Source organism: Nuphar pumila, chromosome 8 (genome assembly GCF_984573655.1).
Source record: "Nuphar pumila chromosome 8, dmNupPumi1.hap1.1, whole genome shotgun sequence".
Lineage (NCBI taxonomy): Eukaryota > Viridiplantae > Streptophyta > Magnoliopsida > Nymphaeales > Nymphaeaceae > Nuphar > Nuphar pumila.
In genome coordinates this window covers 118,868,567-118,894,101 of record NC_143256.1, presented here as the reverse complement: position 1 = coordinate 118,894,101, position 25,535 = coordinate 118,868,567, and the positions used below count along the sequence as shown (strand labels likewise).

Sequence of the window (25,535 nt, the reverse complement as noted above, 5' to 3'; positions counted from 1 at the left end):
GTCAAGAAAATGAAATCCCAAACCCAAACCCATATAATTTAAAGAGCTTACATTCAACTAAAAGTACATATATAAAATACTCAATTCAAGTCGGGTCAGGTCAACCATCTGATAAAAATCATAACCCAAAACCAACTCCAATAATATTACTCGAGTTGGGTTTGGGTTGACCCAAATGTTATCTCAGTCGGCATTTCATACACTCGTACCCTGGTATTTGGGTTCATGTTGAATAAGGTACCCATACAAACCCAACCCATTGTCAGCCCTAGACAAAAGCTTGGGAAGGTATATCATAAGTTGTGGAAGTAAGAGATTGTCAACCAGATGTCATTAAAAATTTTATGATTTTAACACTACCATGCTTTTAAAATAATAAGAAAATTTAAAAAACATATAGTTTTATAGAAGTTCGGAAAGGGACAATCAAAATCAATAAAACCATTTAGCAAAAAAACTATGATAGGCCTTGTAGCAACATAACATGGAAATAAGAAAATCCCTTTTGCTAGTAAATTGAATATATTAATAATATTGTCACAATCAATTAAATTTCCCAATAGGATCACCATAAATTCAATTTATTGTGTGCATGTGTGTAGGGTGCACACGAGCCGGGCTCAAGCGAGCTTAAGCTCAAAAAGCTAGGCTCGTTCGAAAAGCACCATGTTCAATCTCAGCTTGAACTCAAGCCAACCTTAAACACTTGTGTACAAACTCAGCTCAGCTCGAGCTGAGTTGTTTTCTTTAAAGAAAACACTTTAAAGAGAGTGTGTAGACACTGGGATCCAATCCCAATGTATCACACAAGAGCATCGAACAAACTACCCACCTCGCTAAAAGTACTTTTTGTGGTACTTTAGCAAACAAAAATTCTACATATTCTAATCCTAATCATTATATAACAACATTAGCTGAGCTTAATTGAGTTTTAGTGCTTGATCAAGCTTGGCTCATTTATTTTTAATAAGCCTAAGCTTTTGTTCAAGCTAGATTTGTTTACTTACTCAGACGAATCCGAGCTGGGCTTAAACGAGTTGAGCCTGAGCTCGAGCTCGAGCTAGTTCAACTCATTGTGCAACCCTACATGTGTGTTTGTACACTTGTTGTGGAAACGTAGATATTGTAATCAAACAAGATAGCACTATTACAATGCCAATGAAAGGCTACACAAGTGCACAAATATAAAATGGTCACTAATGGACCAATAACAATCTCACGAAGGTGATACCGAAAAATCACTCACAAAAAATAGCACAAGGCTTAAAGCCAAAGGAGAGTTTTATAAACACAAAAATGCTTTCGAAAAGCATTGCATACAAGAGAGAGAGGTGAGGCTCTATTTATAGAGCCTCGCCTAATGAATGGGAGGCAATCCAACAGACGTTGGATTGCCTTCCAACAGTCATTTTTATGACCGTTGGGAGGCAGTCTAACGTTTAGTTGGACTGTCTCCCAACAGTCAAAAATTCTGACATGTACAGGCAAAAAACAGAAAAAGTAAAAAGTGAACAAAAAATAAAAAATTACATTTCAGTCTCTAGTGGACTGTTCTAAATAAAAAGACAGAAATACCCTTGTCAGGTATTTGTATACACTTAATTTTTACACTCCCCCTCAAACTTACGGTGAAATCACCGAAAGTTTGCTAAGAAGATACAAAAATCTAGGCAAAGGAAGAGCTCTGGAGAAGAAGTCTGCAATCTGATTTCAGATTGAACATATGGCAATGTAATAGTCCCCTTCAAATATTCTTTGCGAACATAGTGACAATCCATCTCAATGTGTTTTGTTCGCTCATGGAAAGTATGATTGCTGGCAATGTATATGGCACTTTTGTTGTAGCAGCATAATTTTGAAGGCTCTGAAATATCAACTCTCATATCTGAGAGTAATGCTCGCATCCACACAACTTCAGTGGTTGTTGTAGTCATTGCCCTATACTCAGCTTCAATGAAGGATAAAGACACCTTTTGTTGTTTCTTGCATCGCCAAGAAATGAGAATCACCTAAAAAATACAAAAACCAGTTGTTGAGTGACAATTATTGGGATCTCCTCCTCAGTCAGAATCAGTATAAGCAATAAGATTTAAAGATCAGAAATATGATAGGAATAGCCCTTTAGAAATAGTTTTCTGGATGTATCGAACTACTCTCAATATGGCACTCATGTGAACTGATGTGGGCGCATGTTGAAACTGGCTGGCATTGTATACAGCATGTGCAATATCAGGTCTAGAAATAAAAAGGTACATTAGTGATCTGATAAGTTGTCTATAAGGTGTTGGATCATCTAATAGTACTCCATCTTTAGCTCTCATTTTTGCATTTATCATCTCAGGTGTATCCGCACACTTTGTATCAGTGATTCCCGAACGTGCAACTATATCTGCTGCAAACTTGATTTAAGATAAAATGTATCCCCTTGGCAAGTAAGCTACTTCAATGCCTAGAAAATATCTCAAAAAACCAAGATCAGTCATATCAAAAGATTTTTTAAGCATAACTTTAATTTCTTCAATTTCCTTTGGATCATTGCCAGTAATGATCATGTCATCAACGTACAAGAGAGGTACTTGTAGATCTTATAAACAAAGCAATGTCAGTGTAACAGGATTTAAAACCAAATTTCAATATGGTATTACTAAACCGATCATACCATGTTTTAGGAGCTTGTTTAAGCTCATACAAAGCCTTTTGAAATCGAAGAACCATGTCCTTTTCAGTAGTCAAACCGGGGGGAGGATCCATGTACACTTCAGTTAAATTTTCATTCAAGAATGCATTTTTAACATTTATTTGATAAATAGGTCATTTTTTAATGGACGCTACTGCAACTACAGTCCTAATTGTGGTCATACGAGCTATTGGAGCAAATGTCTCCTCATAATCTATTCCATATTCTTGGGAGTATCATTTTGCAACTAATCGTGCTTTATACCTTTCTAGGGACCCATCACTTTTTGTTTTGATTTCAAAGACCCATCTACACCCTATAGTCTTCTTACCCTTTGGAAGAGATTGAATAGTCCAGGTATAGGCTTTATGTAGAGCATCTAACTCTATCTTCATGGCTTCTACCCACTCGTCTATGTTTTTAGCTTCATTGTAGTTAGATGGTTCATGATATGCATGGACATCTAGAAGATAATTTGGAGTAAAAGATTCATATGATACAAATCTATCTAGAGACCTATGGATTTGTTCAGATCTCCTAACACTAGTTTCTTCGATATTTGTTAATTGATTATATCTTTCTAAGGCACACGAATGCTCCCCAATACTTCGTCTAGAATACTATAAGAGATTTTGGCATGGTTCTCTATCTTCACTAGAGTCATTAATATACTCGATATTTTCAATGTCATTAACATTTTCATTATTTGATTTAGGTAGTAAATCAAATAAAAAGTCATACTCTAATTCTTCCTTGGGTTTTTCAAAATCCAATTCATTTTCTTTTTCAAGAAAAATGACATTTCTGGACACATAAAGTTTATCATTTGTTTGATCATAACATCGATAACCTTTTTTATTCTCGGCATATCCAAGAAAGACACATTTTATGGCTTTGGGAGAGAGTTTGTTATATTTTTCATGAAGTACAAAACACTTAGATCCAAATACTCTTAGTCTTTTCAAGTCAGAAGAGATTTTAAAAAGTTTTTCAATTGAAGAGTTGTTTTCCAAGGCTTGAGAAGGCATTCTATTTATTACGTATACTGCGGTAAGTGCAGCTTCGGCCCAAAATTGTTTTGGAATATTCTTTGAGATAAGAAGAGTTCTAGTAGTCTCAATAACGTGATGATGCTTTCTTTCAAAAATTCCATTTTTTTAGGAGTCCTTGGACAAGATCGTTGGTGTAAAATTTCATGAGTTTTTAGATATGATTGAAATTCATTTGAGAGAAACTCTCCCCCTGAGTCGGAGCAGAAGACTTTAATATTTGTTTTAAATTGGTTTACAACAAGGTTATGAAAAATTTTAAAACACAAAAAAACTTCTGATTTAAGTTTAAGGAAGAAAATTCAAGTATGTCTACTGAAATCATTTATGAATGCAACATAATATGAATACCCCCCTTTTGACATAACAGGAGCGGAACCCCATACATCCAAGTGCACAAATTCAAAGATTTCACTAGATGAGAAAGTTCTTGATCCAAAAGGTATCATTTTCATTTTACCAAGTATACAATATTCACATACAAAATCTTTATCTTTACAAAAAAAATTCAAAAATAAAAAATGAGATAATTTGGATATACTTGGATGTCCTAATCTTTTATGCCAAAGATCTAAATCCATGTCTTTGACATGATTACAAAAAGATTTTTTGGGTTAACATAAAAAGTCCATATAATAGAGATCTTCTCTTCTATGGCCTTGCCCAATCAGCTTCCCTGACTGAAGATCTTGCACCCAACATGCCTTAGATGAGAAGACTTTACACCCATCATCGAAAATTTGAGAAACTGAAAAAAGATTTAAATCTAATTTTGGAATAACCCTTACGTTTGGAACAAAAAAATTTAAGTGTCGTTAAGATTTTCGATGCTTTTGACTTTTAAAGAAGTGACATCAACGGTTGACACACATAAAAAGTATCAATTGGTGAAATCGGATAGTAGCTATGTCACATGGGTGCGGGTGCGGGTGCGGCGCAATTCCAAAAAATTTGGACACGGGGACTCAGCTATATATATATATATATATATATATATATATATATATATATATATATATATATATATATATATATATATATATATATATATATATATATATATATATATATATATATATATATATATATATATATTAATAAATATATATTATAAATATATATATATATATTTTTTTTTAAATATATATATAATTATATATATAACAATAAATTAACACATAAAGATTGTAAATTTTAAAGCAAAAATAAAAAAGCAATTCTTAACAACACAAACTTACCAAAATATAACACATAAAGAAGCTTGTGAGTGTGATAAACAACAAAACTTATCATAAATCTGCCTCATCGTCTGAATTAGAGGGAAGAACAGGATCGAGGTAGTCCATGTTGAGAGTATGTAAATTATGTTCTCCCTCCAAGTCAAAATCTTCTGAATTTACATCTCAATTCTTAGATGGTCCACAACTGCATCAAAAAATGACTATATTAGTATCTAACTTAAAACTTTGAATGCAAATATTTAAATACAAACTTTGAATACAAAAAAAATAAAGTACCTATACTCTTCTTTGGTGCGGTGAGAAATTAATCGTAGATTTGAGTGAACATAAACCAAATTCTCTGCTCTTTTACTAGTGAGTTTGTTTCTTTTAATGTTGTGAATTTGAGCATATGTACTCCAATTTCTTTCACAACAAGATGATGTAGCAGGTTGGGATAACAACTTCATTGTAAGACGTTGCAGATTTGGTGTCTCTGATCCATATGTTGCCCACCAATTAAGGGGATATTCCTCGTCCCTTGCCACAAGTGCTGCTAAAGAATCAAATCTCCCAGTAGAAAACTTACTTGCCAAACACACTATTTATAACCTTAAACATGTGAGGATCATTAAAAAGTCTTCCCAAATATATCATTCTATTTTTTGATATCTCAGGATCTTCATTTGGAGAAACACGACCAACACCTGTTGTCAACCATTTTTTTTTCGTAGTATTTTGGATTGAGAGAGTGTGTCATGCAATGCAAAGGTGTATTGCTTTTATCCCATCTTCTCACTAAAACTTAATGTACATGATTGTAAAATTCTGAATCATCAAGTGCAATATCTTTCTTCTCATGTTTAAAAATGATACTTTAAACTTTTTCAATCATATTGTCCCACATTTCATAAATTCTATGAAGCATGGGTACATCTCTGTCAACTTCTCTCAACATTTCCCAAATAGGCTCTGTAAATTCAACAAAATATGTAATTTTATCCCACCAAAAATAATCACAGATGCATTTTTTGATAGCTTGAACCTTGACATCATCTTCAGTACGATAAAAATCCCAATCTTGATGAGCCACCATCATCATCAATGCATTCTTGAGTTGCTTAATTCTTTTTATCATAACAATGAGAGAAGCAAAACGAGTTTCAGTAACTTGAGATCAGAATGCCTATTAAATATAGAAAGGGCATGATGATGGTTTACAACAAAATTTCTAATATTTCGAACATCATGTTCTATTTTCTCAATCCATAAGCACATTTCATGTGCATGTGCAGCATCTTTTGATGGATTGTATATACTCTTAAGTGCCAAATTTAAACTGTGTGTTGCACAAGGAGTCCAAAAAATATGTGAATATGTATCTTCACTTGCCAAATTCATTCCTGCACGACTGCAAATTGAAGCATTGTCAGTAATGATTTGCACCACACTTTCTTCACCCACTTCTTTTATCACTTCGATAAATAATCTCTTTAAATATTCAGCATCTTTATGCTCTCCAGATGCATCAACAGTCTTCAAAAAGATTGGCCCATTAAGTGAGTAAGCAATGAAGTTTATCAGTAGTTGCCTTTGTATATCAGTCCACCCATCAGAAACAATCGACACTCCGTGTCGTTTCCATGCAAATTTTTGAGTCTCTAACAAGTCTTCAATTCTATTTTTTCCTCTGCAAGAATGATTGTTCTTAGTTTTTCTGAACTAGAAGGCACATAACCACTCAAATTGCAATTAGCCAAAGATGTAATCATATCTTTCCAGTATGGACTTCTAGCTACATTAAAAGGAATTGAGCTTGAGTAAAAGAATCGACCAATCTTTTTATCAATTTCTGCTCTTGCCATGTTTTTGAATGATGCTTGTATTGTTTTATTGCTTTCCATCTTTCTTTTCTTTAAAAGCTCTTCTTGTATATCACTAGCAGTAGGAAAAGACAAATTAATTGAATCGCTTCTCATCTCTGCAATTTTCTTCTTTTCAGCTTCTTCTTGTTCTTTTTTTAATTACTTTAACATGTCTTTGTCAACCCCAGAACATGCCCTAATTCCTTGACCACAAATATGCAAAAGATGTGCTTTCACACGCGTATAAGAACTTGTGAAAACAGTCTAACATAGATTACAATGAAACTGCACATTCCCACCACCACCACTACTAGCTTTTACCCCTTTTGTCACAAGCCTCCAAAGTGGTTGAGAAACTTCTAATTCAGGGTTAGAACTTGAACCAAATGTATTGACACTACCGCTAGAACTCGCCATTATATCTGAAAAGTGAAAACTGAAAAGAAAATAAGTAAATAAAATACAGTTAATAAACACTTCAAAATAATAGTAATAGGAACTACCCCCTATCTAACGCAAAAAAGGAGGGGCAGGGCAAGCCCCTGCCGAACCTTATTTGTGCCAGGGGCTTCGCCCTTGCCAAAAAGCCAAAGGCAGCAGGGGAAACGAGGAGGGGCTCGGCCCCTCCTCGTTTTCCCTGTTGTTCAGCGTGGCAAGGCTCGGCCTGTCAACCGAGCCCCCTCCTTCCCCCACTCCTACTTCTTACTGCTGCAATAAAAGGGAAACGAGGAGGGGTTGAGCCCCTCTTCTATGAATCGGACGCACAGGGAGGGGTCGAGCCCCTCTTCTGCGAGCAGAGGGTGCAGAGACGGGGGGCGAGCCCCTCCTCTGTGAATAGGAGGCACAGAGAGGGGTCGAGCACCTCTTCTGCGAGCAAAGGGTGCAAGGGAGGCTGCGAGCAGAGGGAGGGTCGATCGACATACCTGTTGAGTGTTGACGGAGGGGGAGACGGTGGCTGCCTGTGCGTACCGTCGCCAGAGTCTGGATCACCGACGTGGGTGTAGGAGAAAGCTGCAGGGGCTGAAGGGGAGAAGCAAAATCGAGAGGGTAAGCCCCTCCCCCTGTCGATAAACCCCTTTTAGGGTTCGGCTGCAAAAGAAATTTGGATCTAGGTCGGGTCCGGACCCGACCCGACCCAGATCCAAAATGTAATTTAAAAGTCGAAATGGACATTTTTGGACTCGGTCAAAGTTGACCGAGTCCAAAATGTGGACGGACTCGACTTGGACTCGTTGACCGAGTCCGAAGCCGCACCCGAGTCCGCACCCGTGTCGAGGCGTGTCGACTCGGGTGCGGCGCCTCCTTAGCCGAGTCCGTGTGACATAGGATAGTAGGGATTCATTATATGTCATATGAAAAGATGCTCTTGAATCCAAAATCCAATTAGACTTACCTGGAGAAAAAAAATGAAGAGATGGCGGCACCCGATGTAGAAGGAGTAGCCTTAAGGATATTTGAAATGGCCCCCGCTATTTGGGCAATTGTCAAATCATTGAAATTTCCTTCTTTCTTGATATCTTGAGTTTCTTCACTTAGAACGGCTACCTTCTTGAATTTGGGGCAATCCGGTCTTATGTGTCCCAGTTTCTTACAATGATGACATATGTTTTTGCTCTTGTATCCTCCATGATGTCCTTCTCCATTGTTTTTTCGTTCAAGATGAGGGGGTTTATATATTTTTACAAAGTTTTGGGGTCTTTCCATGGCAAGAACCTCATCATTTGACTTGTGCATGCCAAGTCTTGTTTCCTCTTGGCAAATTTGCGCAAGAGCATCACTTATAGAAGGAATTGAGGTCCTATGAAGTAAAGATGACCTAACTTGTTCAAATTCCAGTCGAAGGCCATAAAGGAAAGAGAAAAGATTCTCTTTCTAATTTAGCTTTTCTCATTTCAATGGCCGAACCTTCCCATTTAGGTTCTAACATGGCTAATTCATCCCAAATGGGAGATAGAATCCCATAGAAATCTCTCACACTTTTGTCTTCTTGTTTAGCATTATGTACCTTGTCTTGGAGGTAATATAGTCTAGCCATATCATTTTGAATGAAAGAGTTCTTTAAGAAGATCCATGCATCACATGCCTTCTTGAACTTGATGATGTTAGTGGCAATCTTAAATTCCATGGTATTCATAAACCATGAGAGAATTTGAGCATTGCTCGCTTCCCAATCTTCCAACTTGTCTTGGTATTCTTGTAAAGCCTTTTCCTTTTCTTCTTTGGACAACACTTTGACTTGATCTCCTTCTCTTTTAGTCAACTTGAGTTAGGGTTCACTCGTGGAACCACTAATAAAGCCCCATAGCTTTTTGCCTTTGATGTGATTCTTCATTGTCGACGCCCGCATTAAATAGTTGTTCTCGTTTAGCTTGTATGTGATGACCGAGGCGGCATCTCTTTCTCCCATAATGAATTGCAAAAATTTGAATAGAGCGGCTAGCACAAGCGTGAAGGGCACAACAACACAAAGTATTACTAAGGAAGCCTTTTCAAAGACCTTGCTCTGATACCATGTAATCAAACAAGATAGCACTATTACAACGCCAATGAAAGGCTACACAAGTGCACGAATATAAAATGATCACTAATGGACCAATAACAATCTCACAAAGGTGATACCGAAAAATCACCCTCACAAAAAATAGCACAAGGCTTAAAGCCAAAGGAGAGTTTTATAAACACAAAAATGCTTTTGAAAAGCATTGCATACAAGAGAGAGAGGTGAGGCGCTATTTATAGAGCCTCACCTAATGAATGGGAGGCAGTCCAACGTGACTGCCTTCCAACAGTCATTTTTATGACCGTTGGGAGGCAGTCCAATGTCTAGTTGGACTGTCTCCCAACAGTAAAAAATTCTGACATGTACAGACAAAAAACAGAAAAAGTAAAAAGTGAACAGAAAATAAAAAATAAAAAATTACATTTCAGTCCCTAGTGGACTGTTCTAAATAAAAAGGACAGAAATACCCTTGTCGGGTATTTGTATACACTTAATTTTTACAGATACATGGATGTGTGTGTGTATACATAGATAGATATATGTGTGGACAGATGGATGGATAGATAGATAGATAGATAACATATGCCAAACTTGATCAAATTGGTTTCGATCAAGTTTTATGCTTTTGACTTGTCGCTTTTCATCCTCCCAAGAAGGTGGATGCTCGATTAGAGTCATTAGAGATTCATCTAATTAACTTTCTATGGCATGACTCATTGGGAAGTAGGGCAGCTTGCACTTTTGAAATAATAGAACATTGTGAAAAGCACATCTCACAGGCAGCTATGGGTAATGAAGCCTTGTGAGCCATACTGGGGGGGCAATTGGACATATGGATATGCTTCTCCTAAATGCCTCCTGGCAGACAGTGAGTACAAGTGTTCTGTTTACCCAATGTTGCATGGTTCCTTTTCCAGCAACTAGGTCTTGTGGGGACTGCAGCTATATGCTAGTAGTAGAGGTGTTCTTATTTTTAGCTTGCAAAAAAGGCCCCCACTAAAGAAGGTGATAAAAACACCTTTGGACTATCTGGCATAGCCAGTGAAAGCATGAGATTGAGCTTTTATGAACATTTCTTTGCAAAATGTGAGTTTGGTATAGGCACTTTTTGTTCATGCTCCAATTTTGATATGTTTAAGGGTTCCTTATATTGTTACCGTGCAAGCTATGCAAATCAAAAGGATCGTGTATGGACATGGCTGCAGAATTGGCTACAGCAAAAAGGATGTGGCTTTTGAAGGCAGCTCTTCTTCACAGTTGTAGAGTTATCTTGCAAAGCATTCAGGAGCAGAGAGATGACTTAGCAGAGGGCCCCTACAGTATATTATTATATGCTTTCATTTTGTTCACATAATTTGTTCTCAGCTTGGATGACGTAATGTCATCCACCCGCCATTAATATATTAATTAATTGTTATACTGCTTTGTTATAACTCATTCTTCGATTCAAATTGGTTTTGAAAAGAATTCTCATAATCTTCTACAAATGTGTAGTTTCCCTACAGAACTTCAGTTTTTTTTTACGGCGGTAATGATGTTTGTACTGACCTCATACATGACAAAAAGCACGCCACAACAAGTTCCATCTACGCTTTTCAGGCTTCCTAGTATACTTTTAATAACCATGAATTCGCCATTACTAGAAGTACCACGAGCACCATTTAGCATTCATATAAAAACCACCAGACAAAAAATTTGCTGTAAATGCACGTAAATTAACACTACCACCATACGAAATTTTAAAGAACAACAGTCATCACGTTGTCTCCATCAACCAAGCAGAGCAAATAAACCGAAAGATGCACAAGATACCATTTATTTCCTCGACGAAATACACACACCGAGCCTCCACCACTTGCCTCCTAACTAATAAGCACCCAAAAACCCGATTTTTTCACATGAAAACCCCTCACAGGCTCTAATAGTGATCAAAACCAGTGTAAGAGCCCCTAATCTCAGCTCAAAATCAACAAGCATTACTATCCTCCATATTCTATCCACGAACCCATTCACAACGAAGAAAGCAACAAAACAAGCTACAATCCATCCCCAAAACCTCCCGTGATCACATAACAAGCAGATCTTCCCCAAAAACCCTAGCTTTCCCCAACCAAACCGAAAACTAACAGCGCCAACAATCCACCACCGAAACCCATAAAAGAAACAGAAATCAACAAAACAACAAAGAGAAATCGCCGTTCTCAAGGGCCAAAACACCCAAAAACAACCAGGAACCGCGAAACAAAATAAAGGGGGAAAGAAAGAATGCGAATCGAGGGGGGGCACTCACCGCTGCTATCCGAGGGGCCGTAGTCCATCGTTCTCGCCTCCGCCTAGCTCCTCCGCCGCATAAAAACCCTAGGAACAGCTCCAGACGCCTCGGGACGAGCCTCTCGGGGATCAAGCGCACCTGGGGCTCGCATTCCCCCTTACAATCACGGGAATTCCACAGCGGAAAGAAGGCGAACGAAAGAAAAACCTAGAAATCGGGAGCGAGGAAGCGGAGAGAAGCGAAAGAAAGGATCCTGGAGGGGTCTTGGGGGGTCGATTCAGGCGGTCGAATGGAAGCGAATTCACGTTAGAGGGAGAGAGCGGGCGCGAAGGAGGGACTCGAAGGGCGTGTTTATAGAGGCTTGGTGTGTGAGTGGTCTGTTGATTTAAACGGGTCGTGGGCCGATCTGTTTGGTTTCGGTTCGGACTTCTTTTGGGCCCTCTCCCCGCTTGAACGCACACCCGTGGCTTGTGCAGTGTACTTCCTACGATGTCACAATGATACGCAGATAGCGACGACACGAAACGCATCTTTGGCTCGCAAGTCCAAGAATTTTTTATTTTTTTTTGAAAATTAGAACATGAGGTTAGGAAATTCTTTAAGTTATTAGTCAACAAATTTGTTTTCCTTTGGTATTTTAATATTTAAATATGTACCTTTTGTATATTAATTAAAAAGTATTAAATGTGATTAAAATATACTAAAATAATATCTGTGTACATCGATGTACGAAACATCATGTCCACTCATGTCATCGAGGACACACAAACAAAACAAACTGGCATGTCTCGTGTCATCAGGGACACTAGGACAAATTGGTGTGTCTATGTGACATAGCTTCCTAATTTCTCTCTCATGTCACCTTGTGTTGGGGGTGTTCCAAGTTCAAAACCCAATGGTACAGTTGTATAACTGGTGGGGGTCTGCCTAACCCCAACTTGAATATCAAAAAAAAAAAAAAAATACATCACGTGGTACAAATCTTGACCTTTTTTTTAAACACGATATTCTCTCTGAACCTCAACTAGTAAGAAAACAGTTTTATATCAGATTTGTTTGTAAAAGTTGTATACCACACTAACAGGTTTTTTATTCAGGTTTTGTACCCTGTTCATCATACCTGAAAAATATGGAATTGGGAGAGATCCAATTGACAGCCTTAGTAAGATTCCATATCTGCGCATTGTGCTGTAGTATTAAGGGCTCAAGAAGCCAACACATGACTGCAAAAGCACACTGATATGATTTGAAAACGACCAAATCATCCATGGGGACAACCTTTATGGGGTTCCAAGTCTGACTAGAATCAGATCAATTCATATGAATTGAGTTCATTTCATACACATCTTTTTAAGGACCATAGAAAAACATATATATATATATATATATAAGGTGGTAGCTGCACAATCATTAGAAGCTCTACAAAAAGTAGGATGACGCTGAGCGTCCATCACACCTCAACATGCTTGATGGTTTTTTCATTTTATTTTTAAATTCTGGCCATGTAGATGTGATCTATGTACTTGATTTTATAAGGATCAGCTCTTTTAGTGTTCAATTCGGAAACATGGGTGGGTTATTATAAGGTTTGAAAAATCAATGGTCCAAAATCTTTATAAAATTTTGAGGCTCCAAATATCATTTTTTTCATCAAAAATGCATAATCCAGGTCTGTAAATTGACCATGCCCAACATATTTATGAGGTTAGAACTGCGAAAAATTGAAAGAGCAAAAAAACCCCATCAAGCACGTATTGCAAGCACCTATGCTCTATTCTATATGTGAGTAGAGTGCTTGAACATCAAGTGCTTGACATATGTGCTTGATGGGTTTTTTAGGTTTTTTATTTTATTTTAAAATTTTGACTATCCATGTGATCTATGTACTTGATTTTATAAGAATTAGCTCTTGAAAATGGGTGGGTTTTTATAAGGTTAGCAAAATCAACTGTCCAAACCTTTGTATATTTTTTAGGCGCTAAATATTATTTTTTTCATCAAAAACATATAATCCAAGTGTAGATAAATTGTAAATTGACCATGCCCAACACATTTATGAAGTTGAAACTGCAAAAAAAAACTGAAAGAGCAGAAAACCCCATCAATCACGTATCACAAGCACCTACACTATACATGAGTAGAGCATATGTGCTTGAACATTAGGTGCTTGCTATATGTGCTTGATAGGTTTTTAAGTTTTTTCATTTTATTTTTAAATTATGATCTTAAAGATGTGATCTATGTACTTGATTTTATAGGGATCAACTCTTTAAGTGTTAATTCATGTGTCGGTTTTTAGAAGGTTCAAAAAACCATCCATCCAAAATCTTTGTAAATTTTTTAGGCTCCAAATATCATTTTTGTCATAAAAAACACATGATTCGGGTGTGAATTCCTCATCAATCCACCATGCCCAACACATTTTTGGGGTCAAAACTGCAAAAAAACACATCAAGCACGTTGCACAAGCAAGGCACTTGAACATTAGGTGTTTGCAATCAATGCTTAACGGGTTTTTCAAGTTTTTTTTGTTTTATTTTTAAATTTTGATGGTACAAATATGATCTATGTACTTGATTTTATAAGGATCAACTCTTGAAGTGTTCAATTTCAACACATGAATGGGTTTTTATAAGGTTCAAAAAATCAATTGTCTAAAATCTTTGTAAATTTTTAAAGCTCTAAATATCATTTTTTCATAAAAAAACTCATGATCCTAAGTATGAATTTGACCTTGCCCAACACATTTATAGGGTCAGACCAGCAAAACATGTAAACTAGCATGAATAGAGATTTTCATAAGGCTTTTGCAAATCTAACCCTGCATGGTCCATTTGCTTGGAATCGACTATTAGATAATCTTAATCCCATCAAGAAATGTGATTTTGTATGCTTGAATATTTAAGAAAATTCTAAACCTTGGATGATAAAGTCTGTATATATAAAACCAATCACATCCATTCGTGAAATTTTAGAAAAAAAAAAACTGAGCCTTGCCGATGGAAAATCCTGCCTAAAGTGGCCCACCACTGAAAGCACATGAAGAAAAGGTGCCCATCTTTCCTCCTATTTATCAATATTTCCAACGAAGCCCGTCCTTCCAACTTTTCTCCCATTTCTACAACACTAGTACTTGGAAAACTCGGAAAAGCAGACTGCGTGGTCAAACAACTCAAAGCCATAGGATCCACAAGAGCACATGAAGATTCATCCAAGTGAAGAATACCATGATCTGTTTATTAACATATATAAGTATATCAAAAACTGAGAGTGCATGCTTCCTTGCAGGTCCATCATTGCTGGAAAATTTAGCAGCATTTGAGTAGCTGCATTTGGCCAGTGGGACAACCAATAAACATGCATCTAGAAACCAGCCCAACCTGCAGGCTGAGTGCTGCTGCTGCTACTTTCTGTTGCTGCCCCAGCACTGCTGAAGCACTGAGCATTTCCTTGTGTTGAAGTCTTGGATGGCTGTGAATATCCAGGGGTTGCCATAAAATGATCCTCATTGAAGCCCCATGCATCTGCCGACTTCACAGTTTTCCCGTTTGCGCCTCTGCTTGTTGTGCGGACCGACATTTTGGGATTAAATTTTGGTGCAGGCTGATTGTCTTGATTGTCAGAAAAGGCATGCCAAACTGTGGATTCAGGGGAGGCCGTGGTCAACGAACTGTTTGCCATCATGGCTTGCTGAAGGTCCCATAGAGCTCCTTCTATCTTATCCCTTGGCTGTTAAACGCCAAAAATATGTACATTGAGTGGCTGAAAACATTTTAAAGGAAAGAAGAAGCATAATCCTCTACATTGCATTCAACCTTTTTACTATCACTACAGGTTAAAACCTGATAATTGGTGCAAAAGCACAGATTGAAGGCAGTCCAACAAATACAAAATGTGGCTTTCCCATTAACTGCAGCAACGAAGATATCAATTTAAAAGTAGGAAAAAGAAAAAAAAACTAGAGCCTTGCGGTCATTTATTGGTGTAAAATATTCAGAAGGGCTTTCTGAAGAAGCAGGTTGATTTCAAAGAAGTCAAGAGAGAGAGAGAGAGAGACTCGTCCAAAATTCGCATACAAGCTTTTGAAATATAAGCACATTAATCAGGATCTGTTCAAAGGTAATGAACAAAACGAGGATATATATATATATATATATATATATAATGTGCCTATAAGAGACAAGTACAGGGACTACAGAACTTGATACATGTAGAGAACTTGGAGAAGGACGCAGGGTTTGACATGCAGGGAATAGCAATTAGAGAAATGGATTAATATTTGAAGAAAGAAATATATCTGGATGAGAAAAATTCTCTGTTTCGAGAAAAAAAATGGTATAAATATCAACCTGCGATTAAAGATTGCAATGCAAAACCCTAGAAGGATGGGAGGAAGGAAACAATAATTTTAGATAAAATATTATCAGTATGATATCTGCTTACTTTTTCTTAAATTATAAAAGTAGCCCTTGCTAGCAGAACCTGGACCATGAAACAAAATTTCTGAGACTTTTAGAAACATAAAGTATGGATAATAATTGGCATCAACCTTCAAAACACAAAACTTCTCCTTTGTAGTAAATTCCACAACTCAGCATATAGAAATTGTCATGGCAACAAAACACGTCAAGCTTTTAAAGCATAGAACGTGAAAAACTAGCAAGAGCTAATGACGATGCCGAGCAATCTAACCAGGCCCCGCCAATAAATATCATAAAGATGTCAAAATAAGATAAATCAAAATCAAAGCAGGGCATACTGTACAGATTTCAAAGAAGATTATGGGATTTTTCTTTTCCATCTAAGAGCAAAATCAACCAAGATTCAATTGATTTCCCATAATTTCCACAACCAACAATCACCTTGTAAACCCCCTCCGACGAAGTCGCCGGAGGGGATAAACATTCAAAAAAAAGAGAGGGAAAGGCGGTTCCCCAAAAATCGAGGAACCCCTTTCCCCGATCTACGACGAGGGGGGAGAGGATAAACCTCACCCCCCACGATCGGCGGGGGAGGGGGGGGGGGTGAGGGTTATCCTTACCCCACCGCGAGGGCTATAAGTAGCCCTCACGGTGCGCCCTCCCCCGCATTCAAGCAGGAAGAGGGCGACAGAGAGAGTGAGAGAGGGCTTACCGGTGAAGGCAACGACAACGGCGGCGGCAAGGTAACCCTCCTCCATCTTCTTCATCTTTTCTTTTCCGATGAGTGAGGGCCAACAGCCATGGTTGCCGGTGATTTTCAGAGGGAAAAAAAACAGAGAGTGCGAGAACGAGACAAAGAGGAGAGAGAGGATCGGCCAGTCGGCCGACGCCGATGGCCGATCTCTCTGTCATCGGGGGCGGTCGACGCCGGCTGCCGACCTGTGCCCTTTTGGGTACAGAGGAGAGGGTCGGTCGGTGGTCGCCCCTTATTTGTAAACGAAAGGGGCTTTGCCCCTTTCGGTTCTTTTTTAGCAGGCCAAGGGTCGGTCTGGGTGTGACCCAGACCGAACCGGGTCGGTCTGGGTCGCACCCAGACTTAAACCAATTAAAAAAAAAAAGGGACCGAGTTTGAAAAAAAAATAGGCCGATTCGGCCTAGGTGCGACCCAGACCAAACCGAGTTGGTCCGGGTTGCACCTAGACCGAACCGAAACAAACAGAAAAAAAAAAAAGTGTGTTTGGGTGGACCGGTTCGGGTTGAACCGGGTCTAGCCGAACCGAGTTATATGGGTCGGTTCAGACCGAACCGGTCTGAACTGAACCTATTTAGACCAACCTGGGTTCAGGCCAAACCGGTTTATGGGAATTGGTTCAGACCGAATCGGGTCTGATTGAATAGGTTCGGTCTGACTGGATCAAGGTTCTTGGTTCAGATCCAGCTGAACTGAACCAGACCTGTTCTGGATCCGATTGGCTGAATCAGGGTATTTTGGTAATTTAATAATAACGTGTGAAGTTTTGTGCATTAATATAAACATATTGTATAACCAGACCATATTGTTAGAGCTTCGTGAGGCTCGATTTCGGGGAGAGCACATATTCGCCTTTAAGGTAAAAGATATTATAAGTAATATTAAAAGTGAATAAACATTTTGCTTTACCTGTTATTGTGATTCTGAGTATTAATATGAGTAGCATGATAGGTTCGAGTGATAACATGACATGCATAAAAAATTATCATGCCTGACACTATGAGTTAATTTTGCATACATGTGATTGTGATATCCATGTTAGTTATGACGTGTCTTGCATGACTGAAAGAGATTGTATTTGTGATTGCATGTTGAATGTTTATTAATATCATGCATTGTGATGAGATTTTGTTAGATTGGAGTCTCATAAAGTCTATTCATATTGTATGAATAGATGTGTTGAGATTAGCATGTATAACCCCTTAAATCCCGAAAGTGGCGACCAGTGGCAAGGGCTACCTGGTTCGCGACCAAAGTGCAGCCACCACGGAGAGTGAACCGTCGGTGATTTAATGATGTAGAGACCCTACATCTTTGCGTTCTTAGTGAGGGATGTGTGAGTCCTAAAGTCATCATGGAGTTTAAGAATGAGATTCGTTGTGAATAGTTCACAATATCACTCGTGAGAGAACGAGTGTATGACAAGTTTGATAATATGGTTCAATGGTTTGGACTTAGTTATGACTTAGGGTTTCACTCAGACCGGGTTGGGACTCTAGAGGACCATGGACGGTTGATAACCATCATGGTTAGGATGTAGCATGAACCATACCGAGATTGAGAACTTGATCATCCGGCTAGCTACCGGTGGGTCCCCGTGATAGTTCACTATAGTGTCTGGTGGTCCGAGGATCACGGGGAGTGTATGGTTCATTGTTTGGCCAACATGTAGAATTGAGGTGTTCTACGGGGTTGCTACGTCCATAGATGACTATGACCGGTATAGCCAACTTAGTGATAGTTGTTGTGGTAAAGTGTTTGAGAATGATAATGAGAGGTAATTAAAATATACAAACATGTGTGATGTATCGAGAATTAAACTAAGACTAGAGGCTTAGAGCCCACTACAGTTGTAAGTTAATTGTTTATTTACTTATAATTATTTCTTAATGGGTTCTAAACTCAACCCCCCTTTTTTGTTAGTTACAATTGTAGGTTTCAGGCATTAGACCAATCGGGTCATGATCAGCTTTTCCTTCTTCAGTAGAGCATTTGTTATATTTCATTTCTTTGTCATTGAATAAAAATGTATTTGCATTTCTTTTGTCATGAATGATGAACTTTGTAAGAAAAAATGTGATGATGGTAATGAAATAAAAAGTTTTTTTTAATCCACGTTTTATCTGTGTAAACTTTGCACTCTTCCCTCTGGGAAGTAATACCAACCGAACTCGGACTCCTGAGATCCTAGATCGAGGTGTTACACACCTGCTGATGCCAATTATACATGAATGACCCGAGAAACACAAGAATAAGGCTTTCGACCACTAGACAAATTAAAAGATAGCAAACTAATCGTACCATTCCAGAACCTGAAAATTTATAGCAAAACACAAGTGACTACAACATCCTACTATAGATGGTTAGATACAAAAGAACACCAACAAAATACCAAAATCATGTACAAACAGAACATAGAGACACCTGAACATAAAAGTTAAAAGAACTTTTACATACTTAGAAACCTACTACTACATTGAAAATTTTTGGCAATACGTGTTTGCACATTAGAGGTCAGAATAGACTCCAGCAAATGCGAAGAAAACAAGTTTATGCATGATAAATAAAAAATTTCTTTACTAATTTGAGTTCCCATTGACTCTTAGGTTTCATAAAAAGGCAGGGAAAAAACAACAAAAATTGAAAATTGAAATCTTGCTATGCTATTCCAAATGAAATGAATAGATTTCATATGAAAAATGTTCACATTTTTGTACAATTTTCCGTTCATACATACAAAATATTTCTCCACCTAAAAAGGTGCAGAAAGGTGGAGAAAATTTTCTCAGTCGTACTTCGCATGATTTTCATGTGAAAATTCTTCTATAAAAAGTTGTCTTGCTTCCAACTCTGGCCTTATAGCCAAAGGGAATGTTGCAGGCAAATGGATATCTTAAAATACAATATAAAGAAAGTGATGGCATACGTTCACTGTTCATTTGTCCTCTATCCACAGATGCCCCTCCAAAGGAATTCACTTGAGCAGTTGATAAAAAAGATAGAAGTTACTTTGTGAAAATCTGGTTAGAAATTAACAGTGTGTATTAGCAAAGAGTAAAAAAGTTACACTATCGTGATTGTGATCAGAAAATATAGCTTGAAATGAAAAATCAGGAGGCAATTAATACCTGACTGTTGGACTGCCAACTTTCAGAAGACTTATGGCTTTGTTGTGCTTGCACCTGCGATCCTCCAGAAGCCTTTAAAAAGTTCTTGTTCTGTGAGTGACTTCCAGATACAACAGCTTGTTTTAGCTCCTGGATCTCCTGTCTCTGAGAACGACAAATAGCTGCCAGTTTCTCATATTTGGATGCTATTTCTGCCTTCTCTGCATGCACCTGTTTCAGTTCTTCTGTCAACCTCACCACTTCTGCCTGCAGTTTTTCGGTGCTCAATCTGTCACCCTCTGGGTTCGACTTATTGCTATCAAAGTCTGCAAAGAAAGAACCAAATGTCTCATTATGAAAAGTTCCTATGCTTTCAGATTTTGCTGATTTATTACCAGGAAAGGAGGAATTGTCGGAGGTATCAGAACCATGATCAGCATTCTCCGAGAAAAATCTTATCTCAAATCCCTCTGAAGGCCCATCATCATATTTTTTATGTACATTACCAGGGGCACTCCTCCTAAGATGGTTTCCTGCTCTTGGGTGGTGTTCCTTTGGAGGGCTAATAGCAATACTATCTACAGTATGGCGTCTATTTTCTGGGGGACTCTGTTGGCTACTTTTTATGGTGTTATTTTTAAAGGGTTCTTCATCAAACTTAGGAACGTTTTCATCAGAAGCACTTGACTCCTGAGCATGAAAAGTGGACCAGAAAGCACCCAGCTGGCCACTGCTTCCAGTAGACTTTGAACTGCTTTGCATGGATGATGAGCTATGAACTTGTTCCTTAGATGATGGTGGTGGGGGGGGAGTTCTGCTGGGAGTTGTTCGCTTCGGAGGAACTGGAATACCTATCATTGTCATTCCAAAGCAGATTAGAATCTTCTAACCAACCAAGAAGAAACATTGAGATTTGTGAATTAGATTTTGGATATTCACTTTGACAAGAGAAGGAGACATAAAACCACAATTATAAATTTGAACAAAAAAGTTGAACAGCATCTAACACTGAACCAACAAAAAAAAAGATAGCAAACTAGGATTGTTACCCTCATCTTTGCTATCAACAATATTCTGATGTGCATCGGTTGAAATTGCAGACACTGGCTTATCAGGAGTCATTTTCTGCAAATCTATTGGTAGCTGCTCATTAACACCATACCATACCTATCAGAAGAACCACAAACAAAAGATTTCAGAGGCCAATGGAACAAGTTTCTGGCCCCAGACCTCACCGTCCAAGGCTAGTACAGAGACCGACAATCTAGAAACTAACCTACTATCATCGAGATGAATGTCCAATCAAGCAAAGCCCTTGCCTGCGTGATGTCTGGTCTGGCATCCGGAGTGGCTTGAAGCATGTCCTTGATCAAATCCGTCACCAAAGAACTGTATCTGGGTAGCTCTGGAATCCGATAGTTCCCGTTCAAAATTTGCAGCTTGGATTCTCCATCAAAAGCAGATTTAAAGTAACATATTCTGTACAAAAGGCATCCCAGAGCCTGAGATCCACAACAGAAAGAAAAGTTCACAAGTTGGTAAATTTTCCACATTTCCCAATTATTGGAAAACTGAAAAGCCAAATAAATGATAGAGGCAAATGAACTCACCCAGATATCAACCTTCTCATTTATGAGTTCTCTCCTGAAAAGATCCCACATCTAAGAAGCAACAAGAGACAAAATTTAGCAATTTGAGTGCTTTCATGCAAGACGTGCAAAGTTCTTGATCTAACCTCAGGAGCTCTATACGCTGGTGTTGTATGCTTCCTGATGTTGTCTTCTTCAATACCCATCTCTTCAGGCCTTTCATACCGCTTGTGCTGGGTTGAGGTGCTACCAAAATCGCACAATTTCCATGCCCCATCAGACCCCAGTAAAACATTCTCAGCTTTCAGGTCCCTGTGTAAGTGAAATAAGGACACTCAAAGAAAGAACAACTACGTTTCAGCCTAACAACTTATTTGCAGTGGTAGAATAAGGATTAAAATCTCTGATCCCTTTCTCCAGAGGACACAAATTTTGCTCCAAACTGTTCCAATTGCATCAAGTGACCATTACACCATTGGTTATCAAAATGGTCAATACAGTCAGGGTTGATATGGGCTGGAAGTGATTACTAACCAGGAAAAGAAGAAACATCTTTCTTTCTTTTTAATTTATCTTTTTAAGTTTTACATTTAATTTCCAGCCAAACTGAATAATGTCTTGCATACAAAATGCAATCATTCACGTCACCTTGTAGAGAAATTTTATGTTACAAATGTCCTCAAGCTATTTTCACTGAGCTCTCTAAAATGAAAATTTGCAAATAAGATCCACCAAACTTTGAGTCCTGATATGGTCCCAGAATTTAAAATAATGGTAACACCCATCTTTTTCCTTCAGCAATGTATCTTTTTCTTTTGTTTATTGAAATTAGCTGATGCTTTTCTCTATCCTTTTTTTGAAAATGTAGGTATACTTTCAGATAAATTCCCAAGAAAGACATCTGTGACACAGGCTTACAGATATACATAGGAAATTCCACAAGTTCAGGATCCACATTTGGGGCACATATACAGTCATCACACCCACTGGGAGTAGCTGAGAAAGTAGTTCATTTTTTTTTGTAGGTGAAAAAATTTTCATAGGGGTTGTGAACAAGTGATTAATTTTCTCATGGCAAAATAACCACATTTTTTCACATGGAGTTTTCCCACTCCTCTTCCTGGGGAAAAAAATTCTCGCTAACTTTGCTAAAGAAATGATGTACTTTAATGGTTGTAAACATGCCCTTATTATGAAATCAAAATTTCCTACACAAGCATCTATACAGATGGTCCTGTCATAACAGTGACAAATGAAGAGATAAATATCACAACTCATGTCAAGCTAGTATTCTATCTGATCTCAAACAGCCCCAGAAAGATCCTTTAATTTGAGACCATGGAAGAAAATTTTACCTATGGGCGATTGGTGGTGACTGGCAATGCATAGCAAAAACTGCATTACAGACATCCCTAAATATCAAAAGGATTTGCTTCTCCTCAAAGAAACCAGCTCCTCTATTCTCCAATACACTAACCAGTGACTTCTCGCATAACTCCATCACTAGAAATGCCTCCTTTGTACGTCCAAAATCCATAATCGTCTGAGCATAGAGAGTGACCACATTTGGATGCCCCTTCAGTAACTTCATAACATCGATCTCCTTCTTCACAAGATCAAGTGACTCCGCATCATTGCAGATGATGTGTTTCAAGGCGTACTGCTTCCCAGAATGAACATCACGGGAAAGATAGACGCAGGAGAACCCACCTTCAGCAATGGCATTTCGGACCTGTATCTTCAAATTCTCAATATCTAATGTGCGGCCGTCAAGACCAGACTGCTCTCTGGGCATGAAATGCTTGAATCTCCACATAGTCGGAACACAGTGGCCTTCTCAGCCGGGAAGGACCCTATTTCAACCGACACTTAAACCACAAATGAACTCTCAAAGATTGACTACAGTTTTGAATCCTCTCTCTACACACAAGATCTGCACATTTTTGACACATGCAATGTCGCTTAGAGTTACTACAAATAAAAGATGGCAGAATAAGGAGAAAAAAATCAAAGCACACAGAGCCAGATCAAACAAATAGTGATTATTGCAATCAAATGAAAACCCAGGAACCGATGAGAACATAACTGACAATGCAGCACTCTCGTTGCTTTTAGATACTGCCTAGGGTCACAAAATTATTATTACTCCCTTCAAATTCTAAGTGGTAATAACAGATCTTTTTTCTTTTCTTTTCCTAGGCAAGATCTCAGTTAAGATAGTGTCACTCTACCAATGCATGCATCAGATAAATCATCGACCCTCCCATTTAAGGGGAAATCTTGTGAGTAAAAGAACAAGAAGCTAAAATTGGCTCAAAGATAATCAAAATGCATCAGAAAAAGAAATTCCAAAACATGTTAACTGTCTCTTACAAGTTCAGGCGGGGTACAATTACAAACAAGAAAAAGAACTAAAAATATAAAAAAAAAAACAGACAAATTTATGGATGAAGAATCCACCGCTAAATGAATAATCATCATTTTGCCCATCGAATCTCGAACCCTTTTCACGAGATCTGAGCTTTCTCTTTGCAAATGAAGCATCAAATTCAAAATCAGTGTGTCGCTCGTTCACGAGACAAAACCCTAACCTAACCTACTGATCTCTTCCTCTTTATTCAACACGAAATCGCACGAACAAGAATTGAAAAAAGAAAGGACAGAAAGAAAGATACATCGAGATCTTAGCAACGATCTAAAAAATAGACCAACCGATCGATCCACGACTCAAATTTCCCCATTAATCCATCCAAGATCTCGAATTCTTGATCCCAAAAAGAAGAAAGAAAAGAAAAATAGCGAGTTTTTACCACGAAAACCCTAAAGAATCGACGAATCCAGGCCCGAATTATCGTCCAAGGAAGATAGATCGGAGCTTCCGCCCTCGATGCGATCGTCTTAGCTTGGTTTAGAGTCCTGGAAGGAGATCGAAGAATAGGGAGAGAGACGGAAAGAGCGAGACAGAGTGTAGAGAACGTCGTCTCTGGTTCATTAGCAGCAAACGAGAGAGAGACTATTTATAGGCGAGCGAGGGAGGAGGAGCAAAAAATTACGCGGGGTTTACTATTCACGCGACTTCTCGATCAGTCAAATGCATTGGATCCGATTAATGGGATCCGGATCCAGGTCGAGAGTACTGGAACAGGGATTTAGTAGACCCGAAACCGGGTTACGGTTATAGCAAAATTATGGGATGATTTGTGAATGCGGGAATATATTTGCTACAATGGTTTGTGTATATAAATAGTTGGTATCTATAATCGTTTGTATGTACAATCTAATTACCGTAATTTTATATGTTTGTTGAAAAGCCCTGTAATTTTGATATTCTTCTTGTGTCCAAAATCATAAATAAGTCCTTTTTATCTTTTGCATGTGGGAAATTCTTGTACAAAATTTTGCCCTATTCCTCGAGTGCTGCATACTTTCACTTAAAATGAGGTATGCATATTTTTATTGCGGACTTTAAAAAGTTAGTATAATAATATTTGTAAACATCCTATCAAACATGTTTCTTGAAATGCACTGTAAATTTCAATATTCTTCTCACATCCAAAATAGTAAATAGTCAACTTTAAAATATCCTTTATACCATTTACATTTGCAAAACTCATAAAGTTCAGGCGAAATTAATGTTGCTTTGTTGGTCAGGTGTTGCCTACTCCCACTTAAAATAAAGTATGTACATTTTTTTATTGTGGATTTCACAAAGTTTGCATAATAATATTTGCGAACATCTTATCAAATTTGAACAAAATAAGAAAGACAGCATACTCGCCTATTTTCATTGTTGGCATGTTTAGGAGAAATAATATATCTTTAAAATAACATTTTTCCTCAACCATTCATTAGATCAATGTGATCTTGGGGACAATGGATTTCTGACGCAGGTAGATAGAAAATAACATAGAACAGGCGAAAAAAGCACAACCACTCTTGTTCCTCTCTTGTTTTAGAAACGTTATCGGGTTGTATCTCAATGCCACTTCTATGTTTTTGAGCAAATCAGATGTCATTGAAAAAGTATTTTTGTCTATTTTTTTTGTTAATTTTTTTTTTTAGAATCCTTCATTTTTTAGATTGA

General features: G+C 37.9%; 2 protein-coding genes across 6 annotated transcripts in view; both read right to left on the bottom strand.

Annotated features, from left to right (window-relative positions):
* The window catches only part of LOC149830398 (protein EMSY-LIKE 3-like), a 45,380-nt gene extending 33,478 nt beyond the window's left edge, over positions 1-11,902 (bottom strand). For both annotated transcript variants that reach the window (XM_090016491.1, XM_090016492.1), the window contains exon 1: positions 11,602-11,902. In XM_090016491.1, coding sequence (XP_089872617.1) covers positions 11,602-11,629 — 28 coding nt within the window. In that variant the 5' untranslated portion in view covers positions 11,630-11,902. The remainder of the gene's footprint in view (positions 1-11,601) is intronic.
* A 2,862-nt stretch (positions 11,903-14,764) lies between these two features.
* Positions 14,765-24,435, bottom strand: LOC149830397 (uncharacterized). 4 transcript variants are annotated; one of them, XM_090016489.1, is made up of 9 exons: positions 24,262-24,435; positions 22,807-23,384; positions 21,598-21,763; positions 21,473-21,523; positions 21,182-21,364; positions 20,912-21,029; positions 20,258-20,713; positions 19,884-20,188; positions 14,765-15,312 (listed from the first exon to the last, which is right to left on the bottom strand). In XM_090016489.1, exons 2-9 carry the CDS (start codon positions 23,265-23,267, stop codon positions 14,947-14,949), a joined length of 2,106 nt encoding a protein of 701 aa, XP_089872615.1. In that variant the 5' UTR covers positions 23,268-23,384; positions 24,262-24,435; the 3' UTR covers positions 14,765-14,946. The 4 variants fall into 4 exon arrangements, 3 of the variants coding, with proteins under 3 accessions (XP_089872615.1, XP_089872614.1, XP_089872616.1); XR_016433868.1 differs by adding an exon at positions 19,682-19,775 and having other exon boundaries at positions 15,189-15,312; positions 19,884-20,713; XM_090016488.1 differs by having other exon boundaries at positions 19,884-20,713.
* Positions 24,436-25,535: the final 1,100 nt, after the last annotated feature.